At 43.3% G+C, this 15,000-nt stretch overlaps 1 protein-coding gene across 1 annotated transcript in view; it reads right to left on the bottom strand.

The window, feature by feature from the left end:
- Nucleotides 1–504: 504 nt before the first annotated feature.
- Nucleotides 505–15,000, bottom strand: part of dync1h1 (dynein, cytoplasmic 1, heavy chain 1) — a 53,960-nt gene continuing 39,464 nt past the window's right edge. The window contains exons 57-78 of the mRNA XM_056296515.1: nucleotides 14,749–14,902; nucleotides 14,293–14,439; nucleotides 13,936–14,086; nucleotides 13,518–13,771; nucleotides 13,233–13,367; nucleotides 13,039–13,133; nucleotides 12,748–12,922; nucleotides 12,471–12,546; nucleotides 11,580–11,740; nucleotides 9,770–9,881; nucleotides 9,581–9,641; nucleotides 6,586–6,709; nucleotides 6,088–6,201; nucleotides 4,946–5,116; nucleotides 4,335–4,552; nucleotides 4,074–4,177; nucleotides 2,730–2,938; nucleotides 2,234–2,387; nucleotides 1,820–1,962; nucleotides 1,530–1,698; nucleotides 1,144–1,268; nucleotides 505–972 (exon numbers count right to left, since the gene is read on the bottom strand). Of these exons, the coding sequence (XP_056152490.1) occupies nucleotides 844–972; nucleotides 1,144–1,268; nucleotides 1,530–1,698; nucleotides 1,820–1,962; nucleotides 2,234–2,387; nucleotides 2,730–2,938; nucleotides 4,074–4,177; nucleotides 4,335–4,552; nucleotides 4,946–5,116; nucleotides 6,088–6,201; nucleotides 6,586–6,709; nucleotides 9,581–9,641; nucleotides 9,770–9,881; nucleotides 11,580–11,740; nucleotides 12,471–12,546; nucleotides 12,748–12,922; nucleotides 13,039–13,133; nucleotides 13,233–13,367; nucleotides 13,518–13,771; nucleotides 13,936–14,086; nucleotides 14,293–14,439; nucleotides 14,749–14,902 (3,181 nt within the window). The 3' untranslated portion in view covers nucleotides 505–843. The remainder of the gene's footprint in view (nucleotides 973–1,143; nucleotides 1,269–1,529; nucleotides 1,699–1,819; nucleotides 1,963–2,233; nucleotides 2,388–2,729; nucleotides 2,939–4,073; nucleotides 4,178–4,334; nucleotides 4,553–4,945; nucleotides 5,117–6,087; nucleotides 6,202–6,585; nucleotides 6,710–9,580; nucleotides 9,642–9,769; nucleotides 9,882–11,579; nucleotides 11,741–12,470; nucleotides 12,547–12,747; nucleotides 12,923–13,038; nucleotides 13,134–13,232; nucleotides 13,368–13,517; nucleotides 13,772–13,935; nucleotides 14,087–14,292; nucleotides 14,440–14,748; nucleotides 14,903–15,000) is intronic.

Genomic DNA, 15,000 nt, shown 5'->3' with positions numbered 1-15,000 from the left:
GACAATGCCGTGTTCTGATCCTGTTTTACACGAGTCACGTCAGTCAGTTGATTAAAAGAGTACGCGCTGACTAACGTTTCGCCTGTCATGTCCGTCATTTCAACACAACTTTGTTCCCCCAACTGCACATATCCAAATATCAGCATCTACAGTGAATATTTTAGACAGCGATGAAGAAGTGGAGCAATGTTGGGTACTAAATGCACCACATGGAGGCCGGGAGGAACAGAACAGAGGTTTACATAATGTAGGAGAACCACAACGAATTGTGTGTGTGTGTGTGTGTGTGTGTGTGTGTGTGTGTGTGTGCGATAAGCAGGAATCCAAACAAACATTCCAGCATGAATCGTGTTATCACACTTGAAAGACGGATAAGATTATCATTATTATTATCTTATTATTCACAAGATTATCCTTATTATGAATATGAAAGAAAGTATACTTTATTGCCCTCATTCCAAACTGTAAACTATTACCCAAAAGTTAAATAACAAGGTGACCATATTGAAATCACGATACAATTTTATTTTAGTTTCTTTTCCATCATAAAAACCTACATGTTCTTTCGTAAACACAATGCATTACTTCCACAACTTCCTCTTTTCCACACGTCTCATTTTCTCCTCTCGCAGACCAACTGACAACATTCCTGATACCTTCTAAGAAACAATCCCGAAACCATACAAATTAATGCAAGTAGAATAAAACAGTCCCCAGTAACTACATCTAGTGTTGGAATAGAATGACTACAGACTACTTTTTAAGGTTGATTAATAGGCCATGAATATAGGTGGTTAAGTGCAGTTTGTTCAGCAAGACTTCTCTACCCCCAAGATGCTTTATCTACTCAGTGCACAAGACGGCAACTCCACGTTCATAGAAATTGTGCGGGTCCTCCTTGGTGGCAATATCAAAGTCCACTGTGAAGATGAGATCGGACCTGGTGAAATTCAGGTACACTGGCAGAGTCACCTGCAAGGGGAGGGCAAAAAAGTGAACATCTGAAGTTTCAGAAGTACAATGCTAAGGAAAGCGCAGTTTAATTTGATGGATGACCTGGTATTTTTCATAAACCATCACTCTGTCAATTTGATTAATCGAGACATTTAGCGATGACTGTATGAGGCGTTTATTTTTTCATACCGTGTGTCTCTTCTCGCCAGTGCCCTGCTTCACCCAGCGGAGCTGAGTAAGAGGCAGCTCGGTTGAGATGGTGGTAGACAGAGAGAGCTTGTTGTTTGCACACGTTGCCCCTTGCAGTTTCAGACCTGGATGGGAGACATTGTATTCATTAAGACTTTTATAATACATGGTAAATAAAACCTGCCAACTCCCAATAAACTCGGTCACACAGAAGTGTTTAGAACACAAGCCTTCACGTTATCGAGGCCAACAGATCCACCCACTGTGTATGCATGTGTAGGACATTTTAGCAAATTCACGGATTATTGTAATCCCAAATTAAACCCTGCTGAACTGACAGCAACCTCCATCCCCGATTATGGCAGCAGACATGCAAGCTGGCTGACCTTTAATGCCGAAGCTGCAGGCATCAAGTGCTGCGCTCTGGGCAGTGGTGACATTGACCTCCAGACACAGCTCTTCCAGAGACCAGCTGTTTGCCTGGGCCACATACTGGCGGGTGGCAGTGATATAAGCCTCCGGCACAAACAAGCTGCCCAGGCAAACATGGATGTTCTGAAAAGAGAGGAGTAAAGTACTTTAATTTAATTTTCATCAATTTTTCTGTTTATTTTCTTAAATGGTATCCAAAAGGTCACAGGCATGTTTGATGCTGCATACAAAAGGTTTACAGCACCTTTAGCTCCTTGGCACCCCCGCTGGCTGCTGCCTGGGAGATCTGCTGCAGCTGTTTAATTCTGTCACTGAAGTCCGCCACCCACTGAATCACAGTCATGGATGCTGGGACTGTGTAGCGGGACCAGCTGCGAGGGAGGATACCTAGGGAGAGAGACAGAAAGATGGCATAGTGTGGAAAGTGCGTGAGAAAAAGAATAAGAGGTAGAGAAAAGTCAGTACAGGTACTAGAAAAGTCATCTAACAAAAAAAACAAACAAAGATTGTTCTGAATTAGGGCTTGCTAGTTGATTAAAAACAAGCAACTACATTTGCAGATCTTTAAAGTCTATTTTCCCCATGTGGATCATAAAAAAATGTGCTGAAATATGTAAAAATTAGAATGATTAAAACAAGTGATATTGTTAAATGATACCTTTGACAAGGTCATTGATGAGCGTGCGAAGGTCATTGGTCTGTTTCTTCTTGCCCTCACAAACATGGACCACATCCGATAGGTCCTGACGGATCTCCTGCAGCATTTTGCCACCCATCTTCACCTCACGCTCAAAGAAACGGAAGAGTGGGTCCTGATATGTGTGTGTGAAGGGGGATCGATAGAAAACATTCACATATATAAAAAGCAGTTGTACAAATATACTTAATAAATGGGTGTGTATCCTTAGTTATTTAATTTTTAACATGCACCTGCACATTGTTTTTAATGACAATAAATTGAATTGAATTAGTTAGTTAAACTAGTACTTTGAATTGTCGTTTTCACCTCAAACTATATCATAACAAAAGCTTTGATAAAAAGAGTAGACATCTGAGAGAAAGATAACAATACAAAGATGTCGCCAGACTCCTACGTCTGGTCACCCTAGCAGTTTTGTGCCGCCAACCATCTTTCCTTTTATGCGTTTTATTACCTTGATGTTCTCCACAGTGCGTTTGAGAGGGCTGACACTCTGGGGTATCAGCTGCAGCCAGTTGCAGGCTGTGGTATGGAGGGTCCTCATCCAGGCTGGCTGGGCATCAGACGATGACGCAGTGCGCTGCTTTTTCTCAGTCTCATAGGCAAGGTCATCCTCATCCTCCAACATCTGCATTTTCAGCATCTTACCCATCATGTCAATGCCTATGCAGCCCAGCAGAAGGAGCCAGCGAGCAAAGTGGGAGGTGAGGGAAGGGCAGGAGGCCGTGGTTGGGAGGTAGGGGAAGAAGAAATTAACCGTGGAACAGACAGACAAATAGCTTTGCCACAAGGCTGTGTTATTAAGGACAGACTGTTGCAAAAACATGTTCCATACATATTGGGAATGCATTCACTTGGATCACAGACAGAAAAGCCTTCAGGCAAAACACCAAGAGCCATCACATAAAGAGCAGGACTAGACAAAAACTTATTTTCACCAAAAAATAAACATTGAAATTGGAGGAGTGATGGAAGATAGGGGGAGAGGAGGGGTGGAGGGTTGGCTTAAGGGATGGATGCTTGGGAAATTTGAGACTCTTCAAAGAAGTTGTGGCAGGACTGGGAGAGGACATGACACTGAAATTATAAGGAAGTGGGGAAGTTTGTGATGGTTGAACTATGGGAGTGGGGGTTGTCTGTCTGTAAAAACATCTAGTTTTTTTGAGCAAACCGACATGATAGATGTGAAATACAGCTGCTGGAGGATGAGGAGACACACACCCTCTTCCTTTGGAGAAAACACTTTCAAATGTGACAACTAAAAAACATACCTACCTTGGGGTGTAAATTCTATGATTTCTGTATAAAAGACCAAAATTGGAGACTACCACCCATACCACATCAAACTAACTGGAGGCCTCCAGATGAGCAGGTGGATATATGAAATTTAGCTGAGGAGGCAGTTCTAATATTTAGCAACATGAGCACACATAGACACACAGACATACACACACTCATGTCCAAGCAGACACCAGACACTAATGGTCATGACCACTCCAGACATGGCACCAATGCATCCTGTCAAACGTAAGACATTGAGACTCTAGAAGAGCCAGGAGAGAGTAAAGATGATGACAAAGAAATTCAGAGATCAGACGGGTGCACCTACCAAAGCACCACGTATGGAATATTTGGTCAAATTTCATGTATGTGGTCAAACCGAACTGAGAAGAGCCAAACTAAATCTAAAGATTGTCACACAAAAGATGGAGATGAAGAATTGGAACGGTGCAGACTTGTTCGACTACGAATGAACACTAGAGAGTACGGGGATTAAAGACGGTTGACCAAGGCATACCCTGAGTAGTGAGCAAGACTTTCTCAGCATTGCTAGGAAGACCAAGCCAAGCTGGAGTCTGGGTGTCAGGAAGCATCTCTACCCAGTGCATGAACTCCTCACGTCTGGAAAACACAGCAACCAACAGATGTTACTGCATAAAGTAATAAGGATAGATAACATCCCTCTGACATGCTGAGGCCTAGACAATTTGGGATAATTGGAAAGATTAAAATTATTTTGAGCTAACCAGGGCTTCATGTATAGAAAGTGGCCACTGACCGAATACCATCAGGCATCTTGATGTCCTTGTGTCCGTCTACTTTGAGAGCCAGTTTGAACTCGCTGTCAAAGCTGCCAGTGGTGAAGATGCGTTCCAAGAACGTAATAAGCAGCCGCTGGTCAAACTCGTTGTCAATTCGTCCACCATAGATGGACTGGGCCATCAAAGTCTTCAGGGCTGCCCAGGGAATCTTGTCAGGTGAGATGTTCTGACGACCCTATGTATGTGTGTGTGTGTGTGTGTGTGTGAAAATCATGTGGAGACAAACGAGTTAATATCATTATCATCTGTCTGAACTTTAAGGCCATCAGTGGCTTAATACCAGATGTCATAACCAATCTTGATTTACAATTTATTAAAAGAACTGAGATTACATTTTATTGATCCTGGAGGAGAAAATGAGGTCATTGTAGCAGCAAAGAATTTGATATATAGAGCAAAGCAGGAGATGAAAATATTTACTATTAAATGTTCAATGTAATCCTGCCAATCAAGCCAATTAATTGAATCTATTGGTTAGAAAGAGTTACGTAGACTAAGAGTTACAGATTCAATGAATGCCATTTCTTTGTCTATGTATGGGCGTCACCAGAGCATGTTCCTCTCTGACCTTAGCAGTGTCATCTAGCCATGTGTCAACTGTGTCGCACGCAGAGCGCAGATCAGACTCTCCAAACTCATACTTCTTGGACCAGCCCAGCGGGGCATAACGCAGACGCTCCTGGATGACAGCATGGAACCAGGCCAGCAGGAAGTAAAGACGTGCCCGCTCGTTGGGAGCCTGCAGGGAGAGGGAGAAGGAAGTCCCTCAGTGTTCTATAGGGCTTTTACACCGTCTACTATGTTTATGACGGACTGCACCTGCATGGTTATGGATCCATGCAAATTGTTCCTCTGCGCTTTCAACAATATAAGCCGGTTGCTCGAATTCCTAAATTAATGCAAGTGATTTGTTACTTTATAATCACTTGAATTGATACAACATAGCAATAACCAGAAAGAGCGCCCACACTTGCCAGTTATTCATTAGATACATTTTGTAAACATGGACGCATTACAGTAACGATTCCAGGCCCTTTTCCAAAAGGCAAGGTCGAGAGGGAGGTTATTTTTCTCGTTCAGAACGTTTCCATTTGTGATTAGTGCCCATGTAGATAGAGCACAGAGTGAAAGAGGGATCCTCCAGTTGATGAGATCACAGTGAACAATGTCTTAAGCAAGAGAGATTGGCTGGAAAACTTCAAGATGCGTCAAGTATCTTTTAAGTCTATGCAACACATTGGGACTAAAGATGGGAATGACACCAGATGTCACAGATGAGAAAATTAAGTTATAGTCATATAGTCACCAATCTGGTCTTACATCAAAATTAAAAAAACAGACCATTCACTGTCCAGTGTTTTAATGACATGCGCTGCACTGAGTCTTTTGTCAGTCTTGTAAATATGCTTGTTTTTCACACACCCCTTCAGTTTTTTCCCCCCAATATTTTCCTCCCTAAAATTTCAAGCAATATGCTTGTCTCCTCATAGGTCCATGATTCTCCGGACATATCCAGATACAGTAACATCTGAATGCATTCAGTAGCTTTAACACATAAAAAAACAGATAGTGCAGACTGATAAAGATGCATTCTGTGTGAAATCCCTTTTAGAGGAAACATTCAGATGGCACAGATGCTGAACAACAAAGATTTGGAAGCAAGAGTCTGTGAGGAGAGTGTGTGTGTGTGGGGGGGCTCGTCTTTGTCACCTTGCACATGCGAGCCACTGGGATGCTGCTGAAAGTCCTCAGCATGTTGGCCTTGACGCCAGGAGGAGGCTCAAACACGAAGATGCGGCCAGCACGTAGAAGGTTCACAGGCACCTGACAGGAAAAAATCATGATGTAACTGAAATCTTAAGAGCACAATATACTACTGTACACAGGAACAGTAAAAGTTAAAATTGTGAAACTCAACTGCTGTTATTAAGAATCATGGTTAATACTGACTTTTTAAAACAACTGTTCGGCCTGGTTCCTTTTATTCATTAGATAATGCTAAATTTGTGGAATATTATTTTCTCAAGTCATGACATGTCTGATAGAACACAGGTAGAGAAAGGTCAACCCCCTCATCCCTGACTGACTGACTTGGCATCTTGGGGACAGCACCGCAGTAAAAATACTTTTTGGAGGGAGCAATGAAGTCTATGAAATCAGTCTTTTGGATTAGCAGGGGGGGGGGATCACAAGCATAGTGTAGTTTACCTTAGGATTGATCTCCATAGTAAGGAAGAGTCTGAAGCAGGCATGAGGCTGCATGGAGTGGAGCTTTTTCTCTAGCTGCATCAGCCAGGCAGGAGCAAGATGGACGTTTTCTAACATGACCCACCTGTAGGGTGACAGCAATCAGTACAGAACAAAGACACACACACACACACACACACACACACACACACACACACACACACACACACACACACACACACACACACACAATGTCATTTTGCCGGACTAATACACTGCATTTCAACGAAGGCCACTAGATGGCACTGTTTAATCTTGTGACTCAATTGAAAATACTGTACCACAACATAAATGCGGCTTTTACACTGAAGTGACATATCTCCTTCTCACCCTTTTCGGGTGGTGTGTGTCTTCCTCAGCTTGGGTCCTCTACAAGAGGCCTTGGAGTTTGAGGGTTCTGCACAGTATCTTAGCTGTTCCTTGGACTGCATTCTTTTGGACAGAGACCTCAGGTGTTGTTCCTGGAATCTGCTGGAGCCACTTTCCCACTTTGGGGGTCACAGCCCCTAGTGCTCCTATTACCACTGGGAATACTGTGGATTTCACCTTCCACATGCAATCGAGAGTTTCTTTCAGCTCTTGGTATTTCTCTAGCTTCTCGTGCTCTTTCTTCCTGATGTTGTTGTTGCTCGGGATTGCTACATCAGTCACTACTGTCATCTTCTGTTCCTTTTCCACAATGTCTGGTAGGTTAGCCAGCACCTGGTTGTCAGTCTGGAATTTGGAAGTCCCACAGGATCTTACCTCTGCCATTCTCAACCACCTTTGGCGGTGTCTCCCATTTCGACTTGGGGACTTTCAGTCTGCATTCAGTACAGATATTCCTATGCACTATCCCAGCCACTTGGTTATGTGATTCAGTGTACGCTTTCCCAGCTAGCATTTTACACCCTGCTACTAAGTGCTGGACTGTCCCGCAGGCATCTTTGCACAGCCTGCATCTTGTGTCTTGTCTGGTGTAGTAGACCCGTGTCTCAAATGATCTGGTGCCAAGTGCCTGTTCTTATGCTGCTATGATCAGAGCCTCTGTGCTGTCCTTCAGTCCAGCCTTTTCTAGCCACTGGTAGGATTTCTCAATATCAGCAACGTCTTCTATCTGTCGATGGTACATCCAATGGAAGGGCTTGGTCTTCCATGATACCGCCTCTTCCTCCCCACTCTGTCTTCTGCTGCCTGAGGTACTCACTCAGCAGTTCGTCTTGGGGGGCCCTCTTTCTGACATACTCATGGATGCTCCTTGTTTCATCCTCGATAGTGGCTCTGACACTCACCAACCCTCGGCCCCCATCTTTTCGCTTACCGTATAGTCTCAGACTGCTGGACTTAGGGTGGAACCCTTCATGCACTGTGAAGAGTTTCCGTGTCCTGATATCTGTGGCCTTTATCTCCTCCTTTGGCCAGCTTATTATTCCAGCTGGGTATCTGATGACTAGTAGGGCATATGTGTTGATGGCTTGGATCTTATTCTCCTCACTGAGCTGGCCTCAGGACCCGCCTCACACTCTGGAGGTATTTGGCTATAGCTGACCTCCTTGCTGCCTCCTAATGGTTTCCATTTGGCTGTGGAACACCCAGGTACTTGTAACTGTCCTGTATGTCTGTTATCCTGCCATCAACCGTTTAAGTCCTCATCGCCTTTCCTTTTTTTGCCACCATTTGATTGCACTTGTCCAGTCTGAATGACATCCCGATGTCATCGCTGCAGCTCCTGGTGAGGTGGATCAACAAGTCAATGTCTCGCTCATTCCTGGCATACAGCTTGATGTCATCCATGTATAGATGGTGGCTGATGGTAACTCCACTTCTGAACCTGTATCCATATCCACTCTTTGTGATGATCTGACTGAGGGGGTTCAGGCAAATGCAGAACAGCAGTGGGGATAGCGCATCAGCTTGGTATATGCCACATTTGATGGTTACTTGTGTGATTGTCTGAGTTGGCCTCTAGTATTGTTTTCCACTGCTGCATTGAGGTCTTGATGAAGGCTGTTGGTGTCCTGTTGGCTTTGTATCATGCCAAGCACTACAGTAACCATATGTGTGTGGGGTATTAAATCGTACGCTTTCTTGTAGTCAATCCAGGCTGTGCTTAGGTTGGTCAGTCTGGTCTTACTAGGTGACTGCTCTATCAACCAGTAGCTGATGCTTTGAATCTCTGGTGTTCCCAATTCCTTTCTGAGTTTCACTCATGTATTGACTCATGTGCCCATTCAGCTTAGCTCCTATGATGCCTGACAGGATCTTCCATGTTGTGCAGAGGCAGGTTATCAGCCGGTACTTTGAAGGTGTTGTACCGTTGTGGGGATCCTTCATGATCAATACTGTGTGTGTGCGTATATTTTTTTTCCCCTCCCAACAATACGTTTTTTGCCGATAGTGCGACTTACACTCTGGTGCGACTTGTGGTCCAGGAAATACGGTATATATTTTAAGGTGCTAAGAGAATGTTGAAAACAATGAGCTGACAAGGACACGTACGACAGTCTGCCAGAGTGTATGCAAACTTTCATAGTTGAGCATACTTGAAGCATACTGAAAGCCAACAAACCCCATTTTATAGACCACATTTCCCCGAATATTTTGCACACTAAATGCGAAATGGAGTCTTTCATGGTGGATTAATTAATAAATGAAGAAGTGGAGTTAATCTGCCTCCAGGCAATGGAAAAAAGAAGAGTGAGGTGGTGGCACATGAGACCACTTAATGTAGAGAGCAAATTCAAAACGCTATTGAAAGACATTTCCTCATCTCCATTTGTTTGACTTAAAACTAGCAATCAAAGGCACACTTTCTGTGATGCAGGGAACAGACAGGTCCACGTGAACACCAACAATGACTGCTGCACAGACTCCCCAGGGTAGATGTCAGCTGAGGGTTTGCTTTAATGTCATTTATGTCCATGCAGAACCTGCAGAGATCTTTTAGTTTGACGACTAAGGAAGCCCCATTACTCACCTGCCAGACTTGACAGCGGTGTTAATGTCTCTGTCAGCCTTATTGAAGCCCTCAGCAGAACCTGTGGAAAGGCAGGGAGCAAAAGGAATATGAATTCTATTATCTTCACTGTTGTTTTATGCAACACAAAGAGGATCCAGATTATCTGAATATCATTTAAAAGTAAAGGTGTGTATGTATGTTTCTTACCGATGGAGATAGAAGTGATGTGTTTGTTCTGCTCTGCAGCGAGATCTCTGACCAGGCCACTTGCATCGTACCCTGGCACAGAACACATCAGCACTGGAGTGCTGGGCTTCACCTACACAAAGAAGGTAGATTTACAGTGGCTTGCAAAAGTATTCATACCCCTTGAACTTTTCCACATTTTGTCATGTTTCGACCACAAACATAAATATATTTTATTGGAATTTTGTGTGAAAGACCAACACAAAGTGGCACACAATTGTTAAGTACAAAGAAAATTATACATGATTTAAAAAAAATTTTACAAATAAAAAACTGAAAAGTGCGGTGTGCAAAAGTATTCAGCCCCCCTGAGTCAATACTTTGTGGAACCGCCTTTTGCTGCAACTACAGCTGCAAGTCTTTTGGGGTAGGTCTCTACCAGCTTTGCACATCTAGAGACTGAAATTTTTGCCCATTCTTCTTTGCAAAACAGCTCAAGTTCAGTCAGATTAGATGGAGAGCATTTGTGAACGGCAGTTTTCAGATCTTGCCACAGATTCTCAATTGGATTTAGGTCTGGACTTTGACTGAGCCATTCTAACACATGAATATGTTGTGTTTTAAACCATTCCATTGTAGCCCTGGCTTTATGTTTAGGGTCGTTGTCCTGCTGGAAGGTGAACCTCCGCCCCAGTCTCAAGTCTTTTGCAGACTCCAACAGGTTTTCTTCCAAGATTGCCCTGTATTTGGCTCCATCCATCTTCCCATCAACTCTGACCATCTTCCCTGTCCCTGCTGAAGAGAAGCACCCCCAGAGCATGATGCTGCCACCACCATGTTTGACAGTGGAGATGGTGTGTTCAGAGTGATGTGCAGTGTTCGTTTTCCGCCAGACATAGCGTTTTGCATTTAGGCCAAAAAGTTCAATTTTGGTCTCATCTGAGCAGAGCACCTTCTTCCACATGTTTGCTGTGTCCGCCATATGGCTTCTGGCAAACTGCAAACAGGAATTCTTATGGTTTTCTTTTAACAATGGCTTTCTTTTTGCCACTCTTCCATAAACGCCAGATTTGTGCAGTGCACGACCAATAGTTGTGCTGTGGATCTCTGCAGTTCGTCCAGAGTCACCATGGGCCTCTTGGCTGCATCTCTGATCAGTGCTCTCCTTGTTCGGCCTGTAAGTTTAAGTGGACGGCCGTGTCTTGGTAGGTTTGCAGTTGTGCCATACTCTTTCCATTTCCGGATGATGGATTGAACAGTGCTCCGTGAGATGTTCAAAGCTTGGGAAATCTTTTTATAGCCTAACCCTGCTTTAATCTTCTCCACAACTTTATCCCTGACCTGTCTGGTATGTTCCTTGGACTTCATGATGCTGTTTGCTCCCCAATATTCTCTTAACAAACCTCTGAGGCCGTCACAGAATAGCTGTATTTGTACCGAGATTAGATTACACACAAGTTGACTCTATTTAGTCATTAGGTCAACATTCGATCATTCAGCAATCATCAGGCAACTTCTGAAGGCAATTGGTTGCACTCAGAGAAAAGGGGGCTGAATACTTTTGCACACCGCACTTTCCATTTTTTTAATTTATAAAAAAAAAAGTCAAATCATGTGAAATTTTCTTTGTACTTCACAGTTGTGTGCCACTTTGTGTTGGTCTTTCACATAAAATTCCAATAAAATATATTTATGTTTGTGGTCGTAACGTGACAAAATGTGGAAAAGTTCAAGGGGTATGAATACTTTTGCGAGCCACTGTACATTTACACTGGTAATGGGCTGGGTTTTAGGAAAAAAGCAGATAAGGCTTGAAAAAGGAAGTGAATACCTCACTGTCCACGATGTTAGCCAGGTCAAGCGGTTGCTCAATGATGTTCATATAGGTCTCTCCTAGCACTTTGGCAACAAGGATGTGAGACATGGCCAAAAGGCGGTCCGGACGGAAGGCCTGGATCAGTAGCAGCTGGTGAACTGCCTGGCCAATGGAAGCTGGACAGTGTGTGGCAATAGGCAGAGCAGAAAATTTAGGACAGGCAATTTATATAATAAATGGGGGAAAAAGATATCTAAGCATTAAAATATTCCGAAGTTACAATCCCAAAGATCATCATGTCATCATGTTTGTTTCATTTACTTGCACCTGTGGTGATACTGGTAAAGGCATCGGTGTTTGACCACACAAAGACCCCAAAATACTTTCGTAGGTGCTGTTGTGTTGGACCCTGCGTTTTAGCCACTATAGCTGACATCTGTATGCTAGTCTTCTAAAAGCTTGTTCTGCCATATCTGTTTGTTAGCCAAAACTTTGCTGCTTCTTCAAACCTGTCACTACCTGCCTTATTCTTCTGTATTGGTCCATTATGATGAAGTCATAAAACATAAAACTCAATGCACTGCATAATTTTTCCTGTTAAAGAAACTGCTGCTGCAGCACTTTTGTACTGAAGTACAAAAGTGGATATCAGAGCATTTTAAACATTTCAGAGCATTTTAACCAGTTTGTACTAAAGTACAAAAGTGCTCATGACTGTGATATTCTTGGATAAGCAACTGATTTAAATACAATAAGGACAAAAAGTATCAAAAAATGACATTAGTTTGCTCATAAATCTTTGAGATACAAAACAGTTTGGCAACAATATTATGCATATTTCTGTACTATTTAGTCAATTAATTCCAAATCTAACCAGTAGAGGTTTAAGGTTTTGTTGATACTCACAGGACTGCTTCTCTTCTGACCACAGGTAAGGAACAGACAACTCAGGGGTGTTGCTTTCAAGCCACATGAAGAATTGCTAAAGTCATGACAAAAAGCATAAAGAGTATCACAGGTGTAATTCACCCAAAGTCAAATTCAGAATAAAACTGCTCAGTGGCAGCTGTAATTCAAATAGACATTCAATTCGAGGAAGCAGTATATAAATTGCACTCTTGGAAGATGTCAGTTTCATATTATGAATTTTTTTTTCATTCTAGTTGAAAGAAGCGCATCTGACCTCATCAGCCTCGACTTTGCCAACCAGGTCTTTGAAGGCTGGCATGCGGCTAAGGCGGACCATGGCCTCACTCTGGTCAGTGGTCAGACCCTTTACCTTGGGTAAGGTCATGCCGGTCAGGACGATCTCCTTGCCACGCAGAAAGTGCTGGTATTCTGCATCGAACGAGGGCTCACTGTGGCAAGAGGTTGTTTCATATTGGTAAGAACTGGTAAGTTTGGTGTGATTGGTAAGTTGTATTTTATGTCATTTTGCTCAGGCTGTGTGCCAACATTTATGTTTGTCTCTTACTTGGTCATGCCTTTGAGGTTGATCCTAGCCAGCAGCATGGCGAATGTAATGTGGTCCTGGTGTAGCATACCTCTAGCTACTCTGTTGAATGCCACCTTTATACATAACACATGCAAACAATGATCCATAAGCACGACATTCATAGCACCAAAGCAAAGAGTCACCTTTTTTAAAATCACTAATGAAGTTAATACCTGGAAGAGGTCCTTGGTAATAAGGGCCAGTCTCTGGGTGTGGTCACTAATGCTCTTGAGGTTGGGGTTCTCATACAGGACAGTGTGGTATGTGTCCAAGAAGAAATGAAGTGAATACTGGTACAGGAAGTGTATCTAGACAGACAAGGAATCAGCTCAGTCAATTTGTTTGCTGATACGTGAGTGATTTCAAAATATAATACCCAGATTGTAAGCATTTGTCCTCCAAGGATCATAGTCTGTGTGCGTTTGTGTGTGTGTGTGTATGTGTGTGTGTGTGCAGACCTGGTTGAGGGCCTCCATGGTGAAGTAGATGCTGCTGCAGGCAGAGGAAAGAGACAAGTACTGCTGTGACACTGCCTCCACCTCGGCCATAACGATATCTGTCTCCTCCACCTTTCTTGTCACTTCAGCGGCTTCTTTCTTCAGGTTCTCCAGGGTGGTGATGATGGTATCGTCATCGAGAATACGACCCTTGACCTCATTGAGTGCCTGCAGAAGGGATTTTTCTAGCTGTCGCAGACGAAGCTGGAACTCACCTATATGAAAGAGGTGAGGGAAAGAGATCATTATTTTAACTTTGTAAGGCTACCGAGTCTACTTGCACTGTAAATGATATCCTGTTAATACTTGGATAGTCAAACTCAAGTTCTCCAATAACTCAATTGCTTTGCTAGCATGTCTGCCATTTCCAGTGCCTCACCCTGCAGTTTGAGGAGGTCAGAGCGCTTCTCGTCCACATCAGGCCGCTCAGCTTTGAGGACCTCATTAAGACATTGACTCTGCAGACTGCTGCGCGTCACCGTGAAGTTGACAAATGTCACACGAGAACACAGGTCCGGAGGGAACTCGACCTGCATGGAGAAGAGGCAAAGTAAAAATTCTGCAATCATTTTGATGAGAAATTTCTGAAGGGAAATAATTCAACTTTACAAACACACTACTTTTTTTCAAATGATAGATTTATTGTGGCACATGAAGATTTTTTTTGGGAAACATTGTCTAATAAGCTTAATGGGTGGGTGTGGGGTCCAGTCTTATCAACAATCAGACTCCTCACCGTTGGGTCTCGTGTGGAGAGGAAGATTACAAAGGAAGGTGACAGATCGATGTCCTGGTCGCCCAGGGTGATGAGGACACGTCCTCCAGTCCTGCGGACCTCTCTGTTCAGGACAGGGTTCAAGATGGGGTCGTAGCTCTCCACGTCCTGATGGGTGGGAAAGGCACGAAAAAGAAGAAAAAGAGTGGGGGAAGAGGGCGAAGGAAGGTGAAAGGAATGCGTGAGACGAATGAAACAGTAGACTTGTATTGGCCGTGTAAACAGTTTGGGTCGTACTAAACACGCGGCGTTTATCAGTAATAGTTACGTTGACATTGTTATTATATTTCCTCACTGTTTTTGTTTACAAAAGGTTAGGTTTGTTATTGTCTCTTTTTTAAAAAGGTTGTTGATCAACATTTGCCTTTTTTTCTTTCTTTTTTTTTTGCATGTGAATGAAAATGAACACCACCTCACCTGAACCAGCAGCGGGTTTCCGAAACGTAGGGCGCTCTCCAGGTTCTTCCTGAAGGCATCGTCCAGGAAGCTGGTTCTGGTGATCTTGCGGTCCTTGTACTCATTCATTATGAACTCCGTGGCCTGGCCTGAAGGATCGATGATCAGTGGGTACCTAACAGAGGGGAGGCGCACATGACAATACAGGGTTACAAGTTCAACTAATTAAAATAGAGGAATCTGCAGTGTTTTTCAAAAAAATACTGCAAATGA

Source organism: Lampris incognitus, chromosome 16 (assembly GCF_029633865.1).
Source record: "Lampris incognitus isolate fLamInc1 chromosome 16, fLamInc1.hap2, whole genome shotgun sequence".
NCBI classification, from domain to species: domain Eukaryota; kingdom Metazoa; phylum Chordata; class Actinopteri; order Lampriformes; family Lampridae; genus Lampris; species Lampris incognitus.
The sequence above is the reverse complement of the archived record's forward strand: the minus strand, read 5'-3'. Positions and strand labels throughout refer to the sequence as shown.